General features: G+C 36.9%; 1 protein-coding gene and 2 non-coding genes across 3 annotated transcripts in view; 2 read left to right on the forward strand and 1 right to left on the reverse strand.

The window, feature by feature from the left end:
- Nucleotides 1-13,709, reverse strand: part of LOC150089966 (tyrosine aminotransferase-like) — a 142,788-nt gene that overhangs the window by 74,010 nt on the left and 55,069 nt on the right. The window contains exon 4 of the mRNA XM_090368929.1: nt 8,137-8,204. Coding sequence (XP_090225055.1) covers nt 8,137-8,204 — 68 coding nt within the window. The remainder of the gene's footprint in view (nt 1-8,136; nt 8,205-13,709) is intronic.
- Nucleotides 7,579-7,651, forward strand: TRNAK-UUU (transfer RNA lysine (anticodon UUU)). The gene has a single exon. It is a non-coding gene; the product is annotated as a tRNA-Lys (tRNA).
- On the forward strand, nt 9,424-9,496 carry TRNAK-UUU (transfer RNA lysine (anticodon UUU)). The gene has a single exon. It is a non-coding gene; the product is annotated as a tRNA-Lys (tRNA).

Genomic DNA, 13,709 nt, shown 5'->3' on the forward strand with positions numbered 1-13,709 from the left:
GTACATTGAATTCCTGATTTTTAGAACGGCATTCTTAAAGTTTCCAATATATTCATGTATTTTTACTGCCTCCATTTCTCGAGATTGCATTTGATTATAAATAACTTCCAAGTGAGGCATTATCTAATGGAAACGTTCTGACCATAACTCGAATTTTTTATTACTCAAGATGTGCAAAATTCCAGTTGCTGCTGAAATCGTCTTATCAGCGTTTGGTATCGCTTGTCGTTCCTCCATGCACTTTTTAAGGATTCAAAATTTTCATAAACGCTGTTCACGGTGCGTATATTGAAGTTCCATCTTGTAGGGGAAGGTCGGACACGGCTGTCCATATGCTTTCTGAGAACAGAGAGAAGCTGTGGTGATCCCGAGAAAAATGTTGATATCGACATGAGGTTCGAAAAGAATATTCTTGAATCTCGGGTACTACTTGCTGCATTTCTCATCATCAGATTCAGTTGGTGCGTATAGCAGTGAATGAAACGTGCATTTTTTACACTTCTTTTATTTTAGCCTGAACTCCCCCTTTCTTGCTTTTCATCACACTTGTGCCATAAAATGTCTGAGCAACCAGTATTTGAGTATTTCCTTCGAGGATTATGTCTAACTGATCTAGAATGCACTTCGATATTCCCTGGGCCGTTAACGCATGGGCGCATCCCGCGGACGCCAGGACCTCAGCCTACTGGGGGCCCTCACTTCTTGATCTTAAATATATTTTTAAAAGACCCCCTGTCCCATATGTTAAGTTGCGGTCGAAAGCATCGCAAACACGGAACATAATGATATACGAATAATGTTTTTGGCTTTCTTTAAATAAACTTATATGCAACGAGAAAACATTTTCAATGTACAGCACTGTATTTCCAAATATTGAAATTGCAAAGAGTATTTTTTTTTTTTTTTTTTGAGCATGATGGTGACAAACGCAGGCAGTGAACGTTCATTTTCAAAGTTAAAGTTTATAAAGAATGAATATAGAAATAATATGAACCAGTCGCGTTGAAATCATTTAAGTTTAATGGCAATAGAGAATGATCTTTTACAAAACATCGATTTTAATGATGTCATCCAGGAGTTTGCCAGTTTGAAATGGCGAAAACCACTTTTATAATTTTTGTAAAAAAAAAAACTTTTCTTAAAGTTGTTCATAGATATTTTCTTCATACTTCTAACAAATTTCGTACGAATTAAAGCTTTAAAAAATATATAAAAAAATTTAAATTTAAAAAAGAAAAAAACTCTATCGACGGGTTTCTATTCTACCTTGACGTGGTGATGGAGCATAGTTTCCAGTAGCTCTTTTAATACATACGGTTAGGAATGCGACTAAGAGAGACCCAGAAAATAATTAAAACAAAATTTAAACTGAATAGGGACCACATTTGAAAATTCGCCGGGAGGGCCCGAGAGTTCTTAAAACGGCCCTAGATATTCCGTCTGCCGTTTGGTTTTCCGGAGTGAAAAAAACCCCCAAAACGCTCAAAAATGTCTCCATTCAGTTCATATTTCAGAACAATTACCATTTGTACATGTTCTGAAACATCTGTTGTGTTATCTGCCATGATAGGTACGAATGAAGTTTCTTTAATTTCTCTTTTTATTTCATCCCGGCATATTTGTAGCAAACAGTCAAGAATATCATTCTGAATAGTTTTTGAAATGCCTTTAAATGCTGCATTACTTTCTAAATGGTTCTTTAAATTGGAATCTAATGTACAGGCGAAATTTATTAATCCTCTGAATACGCCTGAATTTTTAGAATCGTCTTTTTCACCATGTCCACATGAAAGAATTTCAAACTGTCCACAAAATTCAATGCAGTCTATTATTTTAGATACCTCACGATTCTTGGTAACTTTTCTGTTATGTTTGCAGATCGAAAGTTTGTAGGCCTCACTAAGCTATTTTTTAATATTTACGCTTCCTAAAAGCGATAGCGAAATCACATTATCAATATGTTTCTTCGAACTCTCATGTTTTAGAGTTTTTTCTTTCATTCTGTTTATGTTTGTAAAGCCACTTTTTGTCCACGTTAAGTCACCTCCGAACAGCAAACAGGGTAAACAAAACAATGCATTTTTAACTTCACAACCACAGAGCCAACTTTTCCTTTGGTACCATTCAGTTTTAAAACTGTAAATATATTTATTATTATTATTACTTATTTCCCGCTGAGAAATTTGAATCTTTGGTGCGGGGCGGTCTTTTTTTTTTAATTGCATTTTTTTTTCATGGAGAGATAATTGTGAAAAACTAAGTTGCTGAAGTTTATTCACTGTCACACAATTTACTTCATGGGGAAGCATGGAGACCATGATCGAATCAAATTTCACAAAATCGTGTGTCGTAGAAATAATGTTTTACTTACACATCACCTCATAATATAACTTCAACTTACAAAGTTCATGCTCAATTCGCAATTAAGCTGTAATCACATAATTACACTGTTGAATGTTGAGTATTGACTTAACATTGATATTATTTATTTACTTAATGGGATTTGGGCGAATAACAAAAAGACACCGACATTGTGGCTATACACCCATCATGGTCAACGATGAAATCTGCACTGCGCGCTTTACAGTGACTTTGATTCGTTTCACCTATAAAAAAAAATGTATATTGGCAAATTGCCAATATGCTGGTCAACCAACTACCAGATATTCATTGGAATGCAAAATGTGTCATTGCCTGCGCACAGCTAGGCCTACGGTTAATTAAACTTCAAAGTTAGAAACGAATTCGTGTTTTTATTCGTTTATTATTGAAATGATTACTGGAAATAGAGGATGCGCATACTATAAGCGGGTCCTGTTAATAAAAATATTCATTGCATTGCATTGTTCTTCACAAAATTTCATATAACTCCGTTCACTGTATATCTAGATTTAAATAGCTGGGGATGCTGCAGTGCCTATGGACGAGCCGCCCCTGAGTGTTGCGTGTGGACCTGTCGCTTCTTTTGTAGATTTTCGTGTTTTGGCTAACATTCGCGAATATCCCGGATGTGTTTTTGCCTGGCTTTCGTAACGCTTTGAAGATTACCGTGCTTCGCTATGTAAAATGGTGGTATGACCTGGAAGGATGGGGACATATTTTGTATATGTATGTATATCTTGACCATCACATTTTTCTTGTTGTCTTATCATAGTTTTTTTTTTTTTTTTTTAAGTTTTATAAATGATAAATAAAGTTTTTTTCCATGTATTTTATTGGAATGTTTATAATTTTCCCCCTATCTCCTATTCTCTGTGGAATCTTAGTCTTGACAAACGGGATACTTTTCAGGAACATATGTGGTTGGAAATGGGTTAAGCTGCCTGCACTTAATCAATTAAATATACCAAATTAAACAAAACAATGAAACTAAAAAATAAAAATCAAAAGCCAAAAGTTATGCCCTGAATAACTGAAGGAAATTATATCCATGCATCAGTCCAATAGCAAATATCGACACTCACTATGTGAGTTAAAAATAACACAAGAGAAAGTTTTGCAAAACCACAATGCCAACTTCACCACGAAGTCATCTGCCCCTGTGAATTCGGAGATTTTTGCGTTTCAATCAAATGTCCTACTTAAAGTGTTTAATCTGATAAACCATTAGCTGGTCACACTACTATTTATTCACATTTTCATTTAACTTTTAATCCCAGCAATACACAATTCGTTTATTAAATTGCAAAGACTTATAAAAATAGAAATTCATCCTAATTGCTATTTTATTAAATAAAAAAAATAGCATATAGGTTAGTGCAAAAGCATCATTTTAACGTAGCCATCTACCAAAGTAGTTAAATTAATTAATTAAATCGGCATCGTTTTGATTACATCTCACACTGTGAATGCCTTCACAACGAGTTGCTATGGTATTGTACTACATCGAATAAGTAACACTTCACCAGTGGAGAAGACCAATGTTATTTTTTCTCAACGGATACCACCACCCAGACGGAACCGTTTCAAAGCTTGTTGGCTTCTCTTCGGTGGGTGGGCAGGTACCCTGGTGTTGCAATAGTGACAACCCAGTTATGAAAGTATAACTTAACAATATGAGAGCATGAGGTCTTTGCCCTTAAATATTTTATAGTCTATAAAAAAAATATGTGATAAAATAAAACAGCGCATTGCTACGTAGACAACAAAACTGAAATATTTAACTTTTCATTATTCGATAATAATTGTAAAGTGAGCGTAAATCTCTTTATCCCATGCAGTTATTATATGATACTTAATAATACATTTATTTAAAACGTTGTTGGTCTCCTAATTTTTAAATTAGAAACATCTAAAATCACAGCAGTTTATATTTTTATACCTCTCCTACTTTTTGTCTAATTCTTGAGCAGAAATAATGATTACTTTGTGATCTTTATTTATTTATTTGTATTTTTTTTTTTTTTTCGTGTTACCTTTCTTTTGTCTCTCATAACAGACTGCAGAGTTTCTGTTGACGAAGGTATATTCGTGGGATAAATACTGACTGTACACTGTACACTCCAGTAACGGTTTAAGGGATAAAAACAGAAGTAAGTTTAATTTTTTACTTAGCTAGCTAAGTAGGTAAACAACGAACGAATTCTTTACTTGTTTTTTTTTTTTTTTTTCTTGGACTGTTGTCGCCAGGATTATTGATGTCAAGAGGGCAGAGAGCAGTCAGCCCATCCGCGATAAACGAAGTAAACAATGTCAATGCATATTTACATTTCCTTATTTTACTTAAAGATCATTCACTCGAATAGCAAATCCTTAAAAAGAGAAATAAAATATCAAAAATTCTTTATTTCTGTAACAACTCATAATTTTATTTAAAGACTAAATGCACAAGGCATAATTCCATATTGGTTTAAATTAAATTAAAGACTAAATGCCTTATGCATTTAGTCATTAAATACAGTATCATTTTGTTCACCATTTGGCATCTCTCATATTGTGGAATTAATTTCGCAACGGTGATGGCATGTTTGGGAGTACGTAAAAAATTGAATTATAAGGGATATGTAAAAAAGTCGAATCGTAAGGGGTATGCCAAAAAAAGGTCGAATACCAACGTGTTAAAATACAATAACAGACAAAAGTTATACATGACAAAGGTACAATATTTTTGCAGAATAGTTGATAAAAGTCAATGAAATTTGGTGAATGAAAGAAAATACACTATCCTCCAAAATGTATGCGTACAACTCATACATATTTGGGAAGTAATGGTTAAATATTTCCCATGTATATGTATGAGTTGTACGAATACATTGTGGAGGAAGCCAGTTAAAAATACGATATATACGTTAAAAGTATAATATATGAACATTGAGTATTCGTGGCTCTTGAAAGACATGTACACTTAATTACAGGAAATTGGAACAGATCAGGGAGTTAAAAGGTCCTAGATCCCTTTACAATAGGGGTGACAGTAGGTATGAGCTAGTGGATTTGTCATATAGCTCGCATGTCCATTCGTCAGATAACACAAATACCAAAACTAATTGGTGGAAACACCGTATTCTAAAGAAGACAATACGTAATAGGGCCATTCATTCAGAGTCAGGTCGATCACCATTACTGTTCCCCCCCTACCCTCAAAGAATATAACCAACAGATGAAACGGGCAGTAAGATAAAGTTGCAAAGGTACCCTTAATGAGCTTACTCGAGAAGCAGTTGATAAGTGTAAGACCAACAATCATCAAAAGAATACTTCGTAGAATGAATTACCATGGTCGCTCAGCTGCTCATAAAGGGCAGTTAAGCAGTCACATCACTGCCTATGCTGGTACAGAGAATGGAAGAATTTGATATTACTGCAACGATAGAACGTGATGAGGGGTAATGAATCGCGCTGCATAGTCAAGGAATCAGATGGACTCACCTGAGTGTGATGTATGAACAAAGAATGATTTCATCCAGATTGTATTCCATGCTGTCAGTACAAAAATGATTTGAGGAAAACAGTATGGTAAACTGCCATTACATTTCCAGCTCATACCTGAATCCAATTGAACTCCTCGAGGATGTTTTGGAACAATAATTGAGAGCCAGAACAAGACATCCTAGTTCACGCAGAGAACTAGCAGCAATCTTATGCGAGGAGTAGAGAAAAGATGTCAGTTTTTTCTCTTTATAAAAACAGAAAAAACTGAAAGCTTTAGTAACATTAGTAACCCTTCCAGAGAGTTACCGATGTCACTAAAGCTCTTGTGGGTCATATTGGATTTTAACAATTTCTTTGTTTTGACCGGATATTTTTCATTTAGTGTCCCTGTACATGTTGGAGTATAGTGTATATTTTGCTTGGAAAATTTGTTAAATTGTCTACCTTAGACTTCCATACAGTTCATAAAAATAGAAAATTAATACATTTATAAAAAAACAAAATATTACTTAATGCCTGAAACTTGTTTATTTAGAATTATCTATTTTTCTGAAAATAAAATCTGTATACCGAAAAAAAAAAAAAAAATAGGCCGAAACAATATAACTTTGAACCGCCTTCGCCCCAGCTTCAAACACAAAAACGATCTATAACTGACAGATGGATCATCATGCTTCATAATAACGTACACCCACCCGTTGCTAACCCGATGAAGGCTTTTCTTCAAAAGATCGGCTAGAATGAACTTAAATACCCTACACAGAGCTTGGATTTGTCACCACATGACTTTCATATTTTCAGGTCTTCAAAAGGAAATTGTTACAATTCCGATATCGAAATCATCACAGCTGTCGAAGAACGATTACGTTAAAAGTCGAACGTTTTTGATTGCTGTTGTTGTCTTTGTAGGGTTTTTTTAGGCGCGTCAGCAACTTAGGCCATATTGCGCAATAATATGATGTCTGTAAATTGCGTATATTCCATGGTCGATTTGTCTGTTTGGTGGACGATGAACCCGAGTTTCCGGAAAGAAAACCAATGCTAACCTCCCCCTAAGACTGACTAACTGAGACATGTTATGAACAAGGCCCATAAAAATTTCTCGCGTCATTGACAAAATTCGAATTCAAGTTTTTTCCAACCGATGTGGGGAGGATGGTGACTATACCGACTGTAATACCCACGAGGACAACTTTTTTGGAAAAAGGAATATATAGAATAGATATGCGATAGGGTGCATGTTTCAATAAGGTGTTTCTTTTTAAAAAAAGGGTAAAAAAAGTCATCTTTCAAAAAGAAACCATTGTTACACCTTGAATGTGTTTCAATTGAACAACCTTCGTACACGAACTCAGCGATATCGAAACAAATGAAGAAAAGAATACTAATATTCTCTCTGCGATTAAACTTAATTATGGCAATACTTCTGATACTGCACGCAATTATTGTTACCTGTTTTCGTGGCTGCCCTGCATTTTTAAGTAGAAAATTTTGGCATTTAAACAAAAAATAATCTCTAACTTTCTTTCTAGTGTCATTTTCCAATTTCTTTTGAATTTTACTGCTTCCTTGAAATTGGCATCACGCAATTTTTCACTTTTATCACAACCCTTTGCATGCTTTATTTTTTGTTACTTTTTTGAGTAGAAAAATCTTTAAAAAATGAATAATGCCGATTAATTAAAACTAAGTTAATACCCTAAATTAGCCCGGATGGCTCAGTCGGAAGAGCATTAGGCTTTTAACCTAAGGGTCCAGGGTTCGAATCCCTGTTCGGGTGTCGGTTTTGTTTTGTAGTATAAATAATTGGTGTATTCACACTAATTTTTATATCCCTGTATACAGTGGAACTTCGCAAATCATTCGGCAATACTTTTTCGAGCTATATTTAAGAAAATGGCATTAAATCAACTTAATGTAATACACAATAAAATTCGGTTGATAATAGCAATTTCCATGGTTTGATTCGTGTTATTCACTATTTCAAATAAACACATAAAATTATTTTAACACATATAATTTGAAATAATCAAATATAACACTAGTTATATTTGGTTATTTCAGTAATTTTATTATTACACTGTAATAATAAAATAAAATTATTTCACGTGTTATTTTTGTCATGCTTTTATAATTAAAAATTGATTTCTGCATTACAGTTTAATATTTTATTTGGTAGTTTTAATAAAACAAAAAAATAAAGATAGCCTGATATTAAGTAAGATAAGATAAAAAACTTTGATACTGTATCAAAACTGTTTTTACCTTTGCTTCAAGGGGTACTCCTGGACAAGAACAGTGTCTCGCAACAGCTTCTCTGGCTTCTTCAAATCCTGAAAGTAATGCAAAAGTGATCAAATTATATTCCATCGGCATTGTTTAGCTTGTCATTAAAAATCTCTTTTGAGCGATAGAGGAAACCTCGCTGTAACATTGCTTTTTATTGAATTTTGTAAGTTTTTTATTAAGTCTTGTCGAAATAAACGTATTGATTTAAAAGTTATCTTGTTAGTCAGGTACAAGTTGAACAGGAAAATAGCTTTCAGTGAAAACCCACTGTAGCCAGGGCCGGATTTAAACTTGTTGTTGCCCCTCAGCTATGGCATGTATGAGGCCATTATCTCTTACAGTTCACCTGTGACAACATTAAAAAGGGATTTTTTTTTAGATGGAGTTAGGCCCCTTGTAATGTGAGGCCCTAAACTGTAGCTTGTTTAGCTTATGTGTAAATCCGGCCCTGACTGTAATATAGATTGTGAGTTAAAATACCATCTAAAAACAGGCACGTGGAATTTCATAAAGAAGTGTGGAGCATGAGAATACTGGAGCAAGTATTTGAACAGAAAAGATTTTTCTGCTGCAAGCAGACTTAGGCTCGTAATTAACCCTTTATGGCTACAGGAGATAGTTCTTCTATTTATTCATACTTTTTCACGGAATGAAATTTTCGAGGCTTTTATCTAAGCCCTCATAAAGAATTTCACAAATTTAAAAGGATGGGTGATCTAAAACGAGAATAGTTCATTGTTTGCAGCGATATATTTTAGGAAGGGATTTTTTTTTTTTTTTTTTTTATTCCTCTCCATTATAATGATTACTGCCAACTTGTTCACGGGTTCAGATTTATTTAATAAATGGAATTCAGTACAATATTTACTCTAAGAATTTTCTCCTAGAAAAATTTAAACTTTTAAGAGAAGCATTTAAACTACTCTTCGAAAACTTTGTTTTCGAAGAGTAGTTTAAATAGTTTAAATGCTTCTTAGTTTAGTAGTTTAAAAGTTAAACGCTGATAGTGTCAGCAACGTGCTTGGTGGAACACCAAGCACGTTGGGCTTGGTGTTGGGCTTGGTGGAACACAGCACGGTGGGCTTGGTGGAACACCAAGCCCACCGTGCTGTTCCACCATGCCACCACGCATGATTTTATAGAAATTTTTCAATTTTATCACAACCCTTCGCATGCTTTCTTTTTTGTTACTTTTGAGTAGCAAAATCTTGAAAAATGATCAATCGCATGGATAAATTAAAAGCAAGTTAAAATTCAGCGTCAGCCCGGATGGCTCAGTCGGTAGAGCATTAGGCTTTTAACCTAAGGGTCCAGGGTTCGAGTCCCTGTTCGGGCGAAGGCTTTCTTTTTGTAGTACAAATACTTCAGGTGAATTCGAACTCTAATGATTTCTGTCTCGATACACAAACTCTTCCAAATAGCCTTGTTGCAGTGATCGATATTTTTATATCCTTACTGTATGCAGTGGAACCACGCAAATAATCCGGCAATGTATTTTCTAGTTATATTTAAGAAAATGGACGTGCGAATTTCATAATTTTACATGAAACATTTGACTGAGTTACGAATTATGAAACACGTTTACTCTTTATTGAGTACAGTATATATATGCTATATATATACTGTACTCAATATGCTATATATATATACTGTACTTTAACATGTACTGTACATTATATTTCTCTCGGAAAAAGACTACTCTTATACAATATTACGTAGAATAAGTTGCAATGTAGAAACTCAATATTTTTCATTACTTTTTTTGATTGTGATATGACCATCAATATCCAGAAAATTCCAAGATCAGGAATGAATCTGGACCACAGTTTGCGGATTTCAGTTTGGAGTGTATTATGTTATGTGAAAACTATTCACTTATTCTTCCCCATGAATCAATTTGGAAACTTTTAAATAAATAAATTTTCTGTTTATACTCCCGGACGACCAAACAGTCAGAAGAGTTTACAAGATAGACAGAATACAAGAAACAGCACCGTATTCAGCAGTCATGGGCTTGAACCCCGGTCATTCAAGGCACGTGTACTTATGCACCCACGCGCCTGACCACTATACCAGAATGGGTTCGGAAGATATTGCAGAACTGTCGTTGACTGGGAGGGAGGGGAAATCTTGACGGATTTGCAACACTAATTTAAACGGTGACAGTGAAAACTTTAGCCTATACGGAATCCGGCACATTTTGTCAAAGATTCCTCTCCGAATTGTGGTATAGAAATTTGGGTAGAATCACTTTCCATCTCTACACCCAAAATACCGCTTATCGCCATATCAAATCGCTGTTTATGCTGTGTCACGTGACGTACACCATAAATTAAAGGAACTCCAGGAAATAAAAAGGGCGGTGAGAAATCAACTTGATTCTTATATCATCCTATATTCGATGCCAGCCCTCCTACCCACGATGGCTGGCATCAGATGTAGTTATGAATATAATATGAATAAATCTGAGTTGTCATAATGACTGTTTCTGATTTATAACTTGTCAGCATAACCTGCTATCGGTGAAATTACGAGTGCTATCAAACGTGCATAGTGATAACGATGATTATATAGCAGAATTTAAATTAATTCTCACTCTATGAAAAATAATAGAAATGATCTGACTGCAGGATGGGATGTCCTGATACTTGAACATTACTGGAGAATTTATTTGTGTCGTTACTGTCGTTACTTGAACGTTACTGGAGAATTTATTTATTTTTATCAATGGCAGACCGAAGGCGCGCCATTGATAAAAGTCCACGATGTGATCTAACAATCCTGTTAGGAGACTTAACTGGCACTAAGACTCTAACAAACAAGGGTGGAAAGTAATGCTAGGACCATTCGAACTTTTTTGATGATTGCTAAAGTTCATCTTGGTTAGAAAACCATCTCATGTGTAACACTCAGTTTCAGTATCACTTATATTGAATAATATTATTACGTTTATTTCTGTGATTATTATTCATTTGAAATCAAATATTACTCCATTACAGTAATAATGCGATTCAGATCACACAGATGAGGGCAAAATAACGCCCACACCAAATCAAAGTGGCGGGAGGGAGAATAATGTTTTTTTGTATACCCCATCCGTGACAGTAGCACGTGCTAATGTTAGCAAGGCCGGTTTTAGAGGACTCAGTGACGGAGTTTCTCCAGAACTGTGGAGGTCCTCGAACCATGGTAATCACTGTTAGGAGTAAAGATGTTTAGTTTTTTTTAATATTCACATGCCCCAGAGCCCCATGATACTTAAACCTGGCATTGTATGTTAGTACGAGGGTGCGTTTAGATGGCGCCACTTTTCATGCAACATTGCAAGCAATTAATGCATGTGACATTGCAAGCCTCAAGAGACAAGTGTTGCTCGACACCTCTCGCAATATATTCTTAAAACGTCATTCATTGAAGGCCGTATTGTTGTTTATTTTTAGGAGCATCAGCGACTTCGACCATATTACCCCAGAGGCTTACATCTGGTGAGTATGGGCTTGGCACATCCAGAGTCCTGAGCTGGATATCATCATTCTTCTTTTTCTTGGTGATTCTCTTCTACTACTACTCTCTCTCTCTCTCTCTCTCTCTCTCTCTCTCTCTCTCTCTCTCTCTCTCTCTCTCTCTCTCTCTCTCTCTCTCTCGGGATAATTCAGAAAATTATTATTATTTTTTGGCTGGTGCAGCATAAACCTCAGGCTTCCTTGCACCATATGGCTAATAATAATAATAATGCTGTGTTGTGTTCACGCACCGATTTGTATGTTGTGTGAGCTAAAAAACTCTGAGGAATTTATTGTAGCTTAAACACAGAGCGTACAGATAAAGTAGAAATATATGAGCTTTCGGCTATATGGTAGCCTTCGTCAGAATTAAAATACATGAATGGCAGTTGGAATAGAGATGTGCACTGCCAGGTGCGTGAGACGCGAGGTTTAATTGTTTGTTGACGTCTGTGGCTGTGACGCATGATGACGTGGCCAGCGCTTGTCCAATGACAGAACTACTGACTCTGTGATCGGGTTGACTTGGTAACCACTGTTCCTGTTTAAGGATTTATCCGAAGATTTTATATTTAATGATTCCAACCAGGTACGCTTTAGGTAATGGTGGGATCTGTCTACCACCACGACATCGCGGTGTGGGTCGATGTCGTGGTGGGTTGTCCAGACATGCTCGGCGATGGCTGAGTGTTCAACATCCGCTAAACGGATCGCTCTTTTGTGCTCCGAGAGACGTTTCTCGAGTCGACGTCCAGTCTCTCCGAAGTAGCAGCTAGTGCAGTCACGGCAAGAGATGCGGTAGACTAAACCGCTCTGCAGAAGGGTGGGGACAGGTGTTTTCACGTTGGAAATGAAAGAACGCAGTTTCCTGCCTGGGAGCTGGATGCACTTTATTCCGTGCGTTCTCAGGATTCTGCCGATCTGTTGTGACAGGTTGGGGTAGTATGGGATGAATGCCCTTGTGGATGGCTCGTCACTGTTGGTGTTGTAGCTGGTCGTCACGATGTCACGTGTCTGTAGATCACACCTGTCGAGGACGTCAATGGGGTAGCCACACCTCGTAAGGTCTACTTTGACCCTAGTGACCTCTTTGCGTCTTTCATCAGCGGAGCTGGAGTGTGTCCAGGCTCGAGTAAGCAAGGTTCGGGCCGTGGAGAGGAGGTGGCCTCGCGCGTGTGCTGACCGGAAGTTGGTAAACTGGCCAGCACACATGGGCTTACGATAAACTGTAGTCCTCAGGTATGTGCCTTCACGTCGGACAAGTGTGTCTAAGTATGGTAAAGAGTTGTTCGACTCCAGCTCAATCGTGAATTTTATGAAGGGCGATAGTGAGTTGAGGTATGATAGAAGTCGCTGACCTGAGTCTCTAGGGATTACCACGAACACATCGTCAACATAGCGACACCAAAAGGCGATGTGATCAGGTGCGTGTGCAAACGCACGTCCCTCTAACTCCTCCATCACGATGTTTGCTGTGACTGAGCTGACCGGGGAACCCATGGCCGTGCCATGTATCTGCTGGTAGACTGAGTCATTAAATATGATCGCACCCCCTGTTAAGCACAGTCTGAGGGCGGTGGAAATGTCATCGGGTGTGAGACCAGTTCTTTCGTTGAGGGTTCTATCATTGTCCAAGAGTTGTTTTGCACAAGAAATGGCAAGTTCCACAGGGATGGAGGTAAAGAGCGATATGACGTCGAACGATGCCATAACTTGATTCTGCGAGATGGATACAGTGCGAATCCTCTTTATGAATTCAACACTGTTGGAAACGGTGTGGGTGGTCTTGCCAACCAGAGGAGAAAGAAGTCTCGAGACAAATTTAGACAGCTCGTAAGTCGGTGATCCACAGCAGGATACAATTGGTCTCAGTGGTGTGTCTTCTTTGTGCACTTTCGGTAGGCCGTAAAACCGTGGGATCTGACATCCGGAAGCACGGAGGTGATTACGGGTTGACTGTGTGATCTTCCCTTGTTTCAGCCAACTGTTGATGAGGATATTCACCTCTGATTCCCATCGCTCTAAAACTCTGTTGGGGTTGATGGT

Source organism: Mastigoproctus giganteus, chromosome 2, assembly GCF_048544385.1.
Source record: "Mastigoproctus giganteus isolate SK-2022 chromosome 2, ASM4854438v1, whole genome shotgun sequence".
NCBI lineage: Eukaryota > Metazoa > Arthropoda > Arachnida > Uropygi > Thelyphonidae > Mastigoproctus > Mastigoproctus giganteus.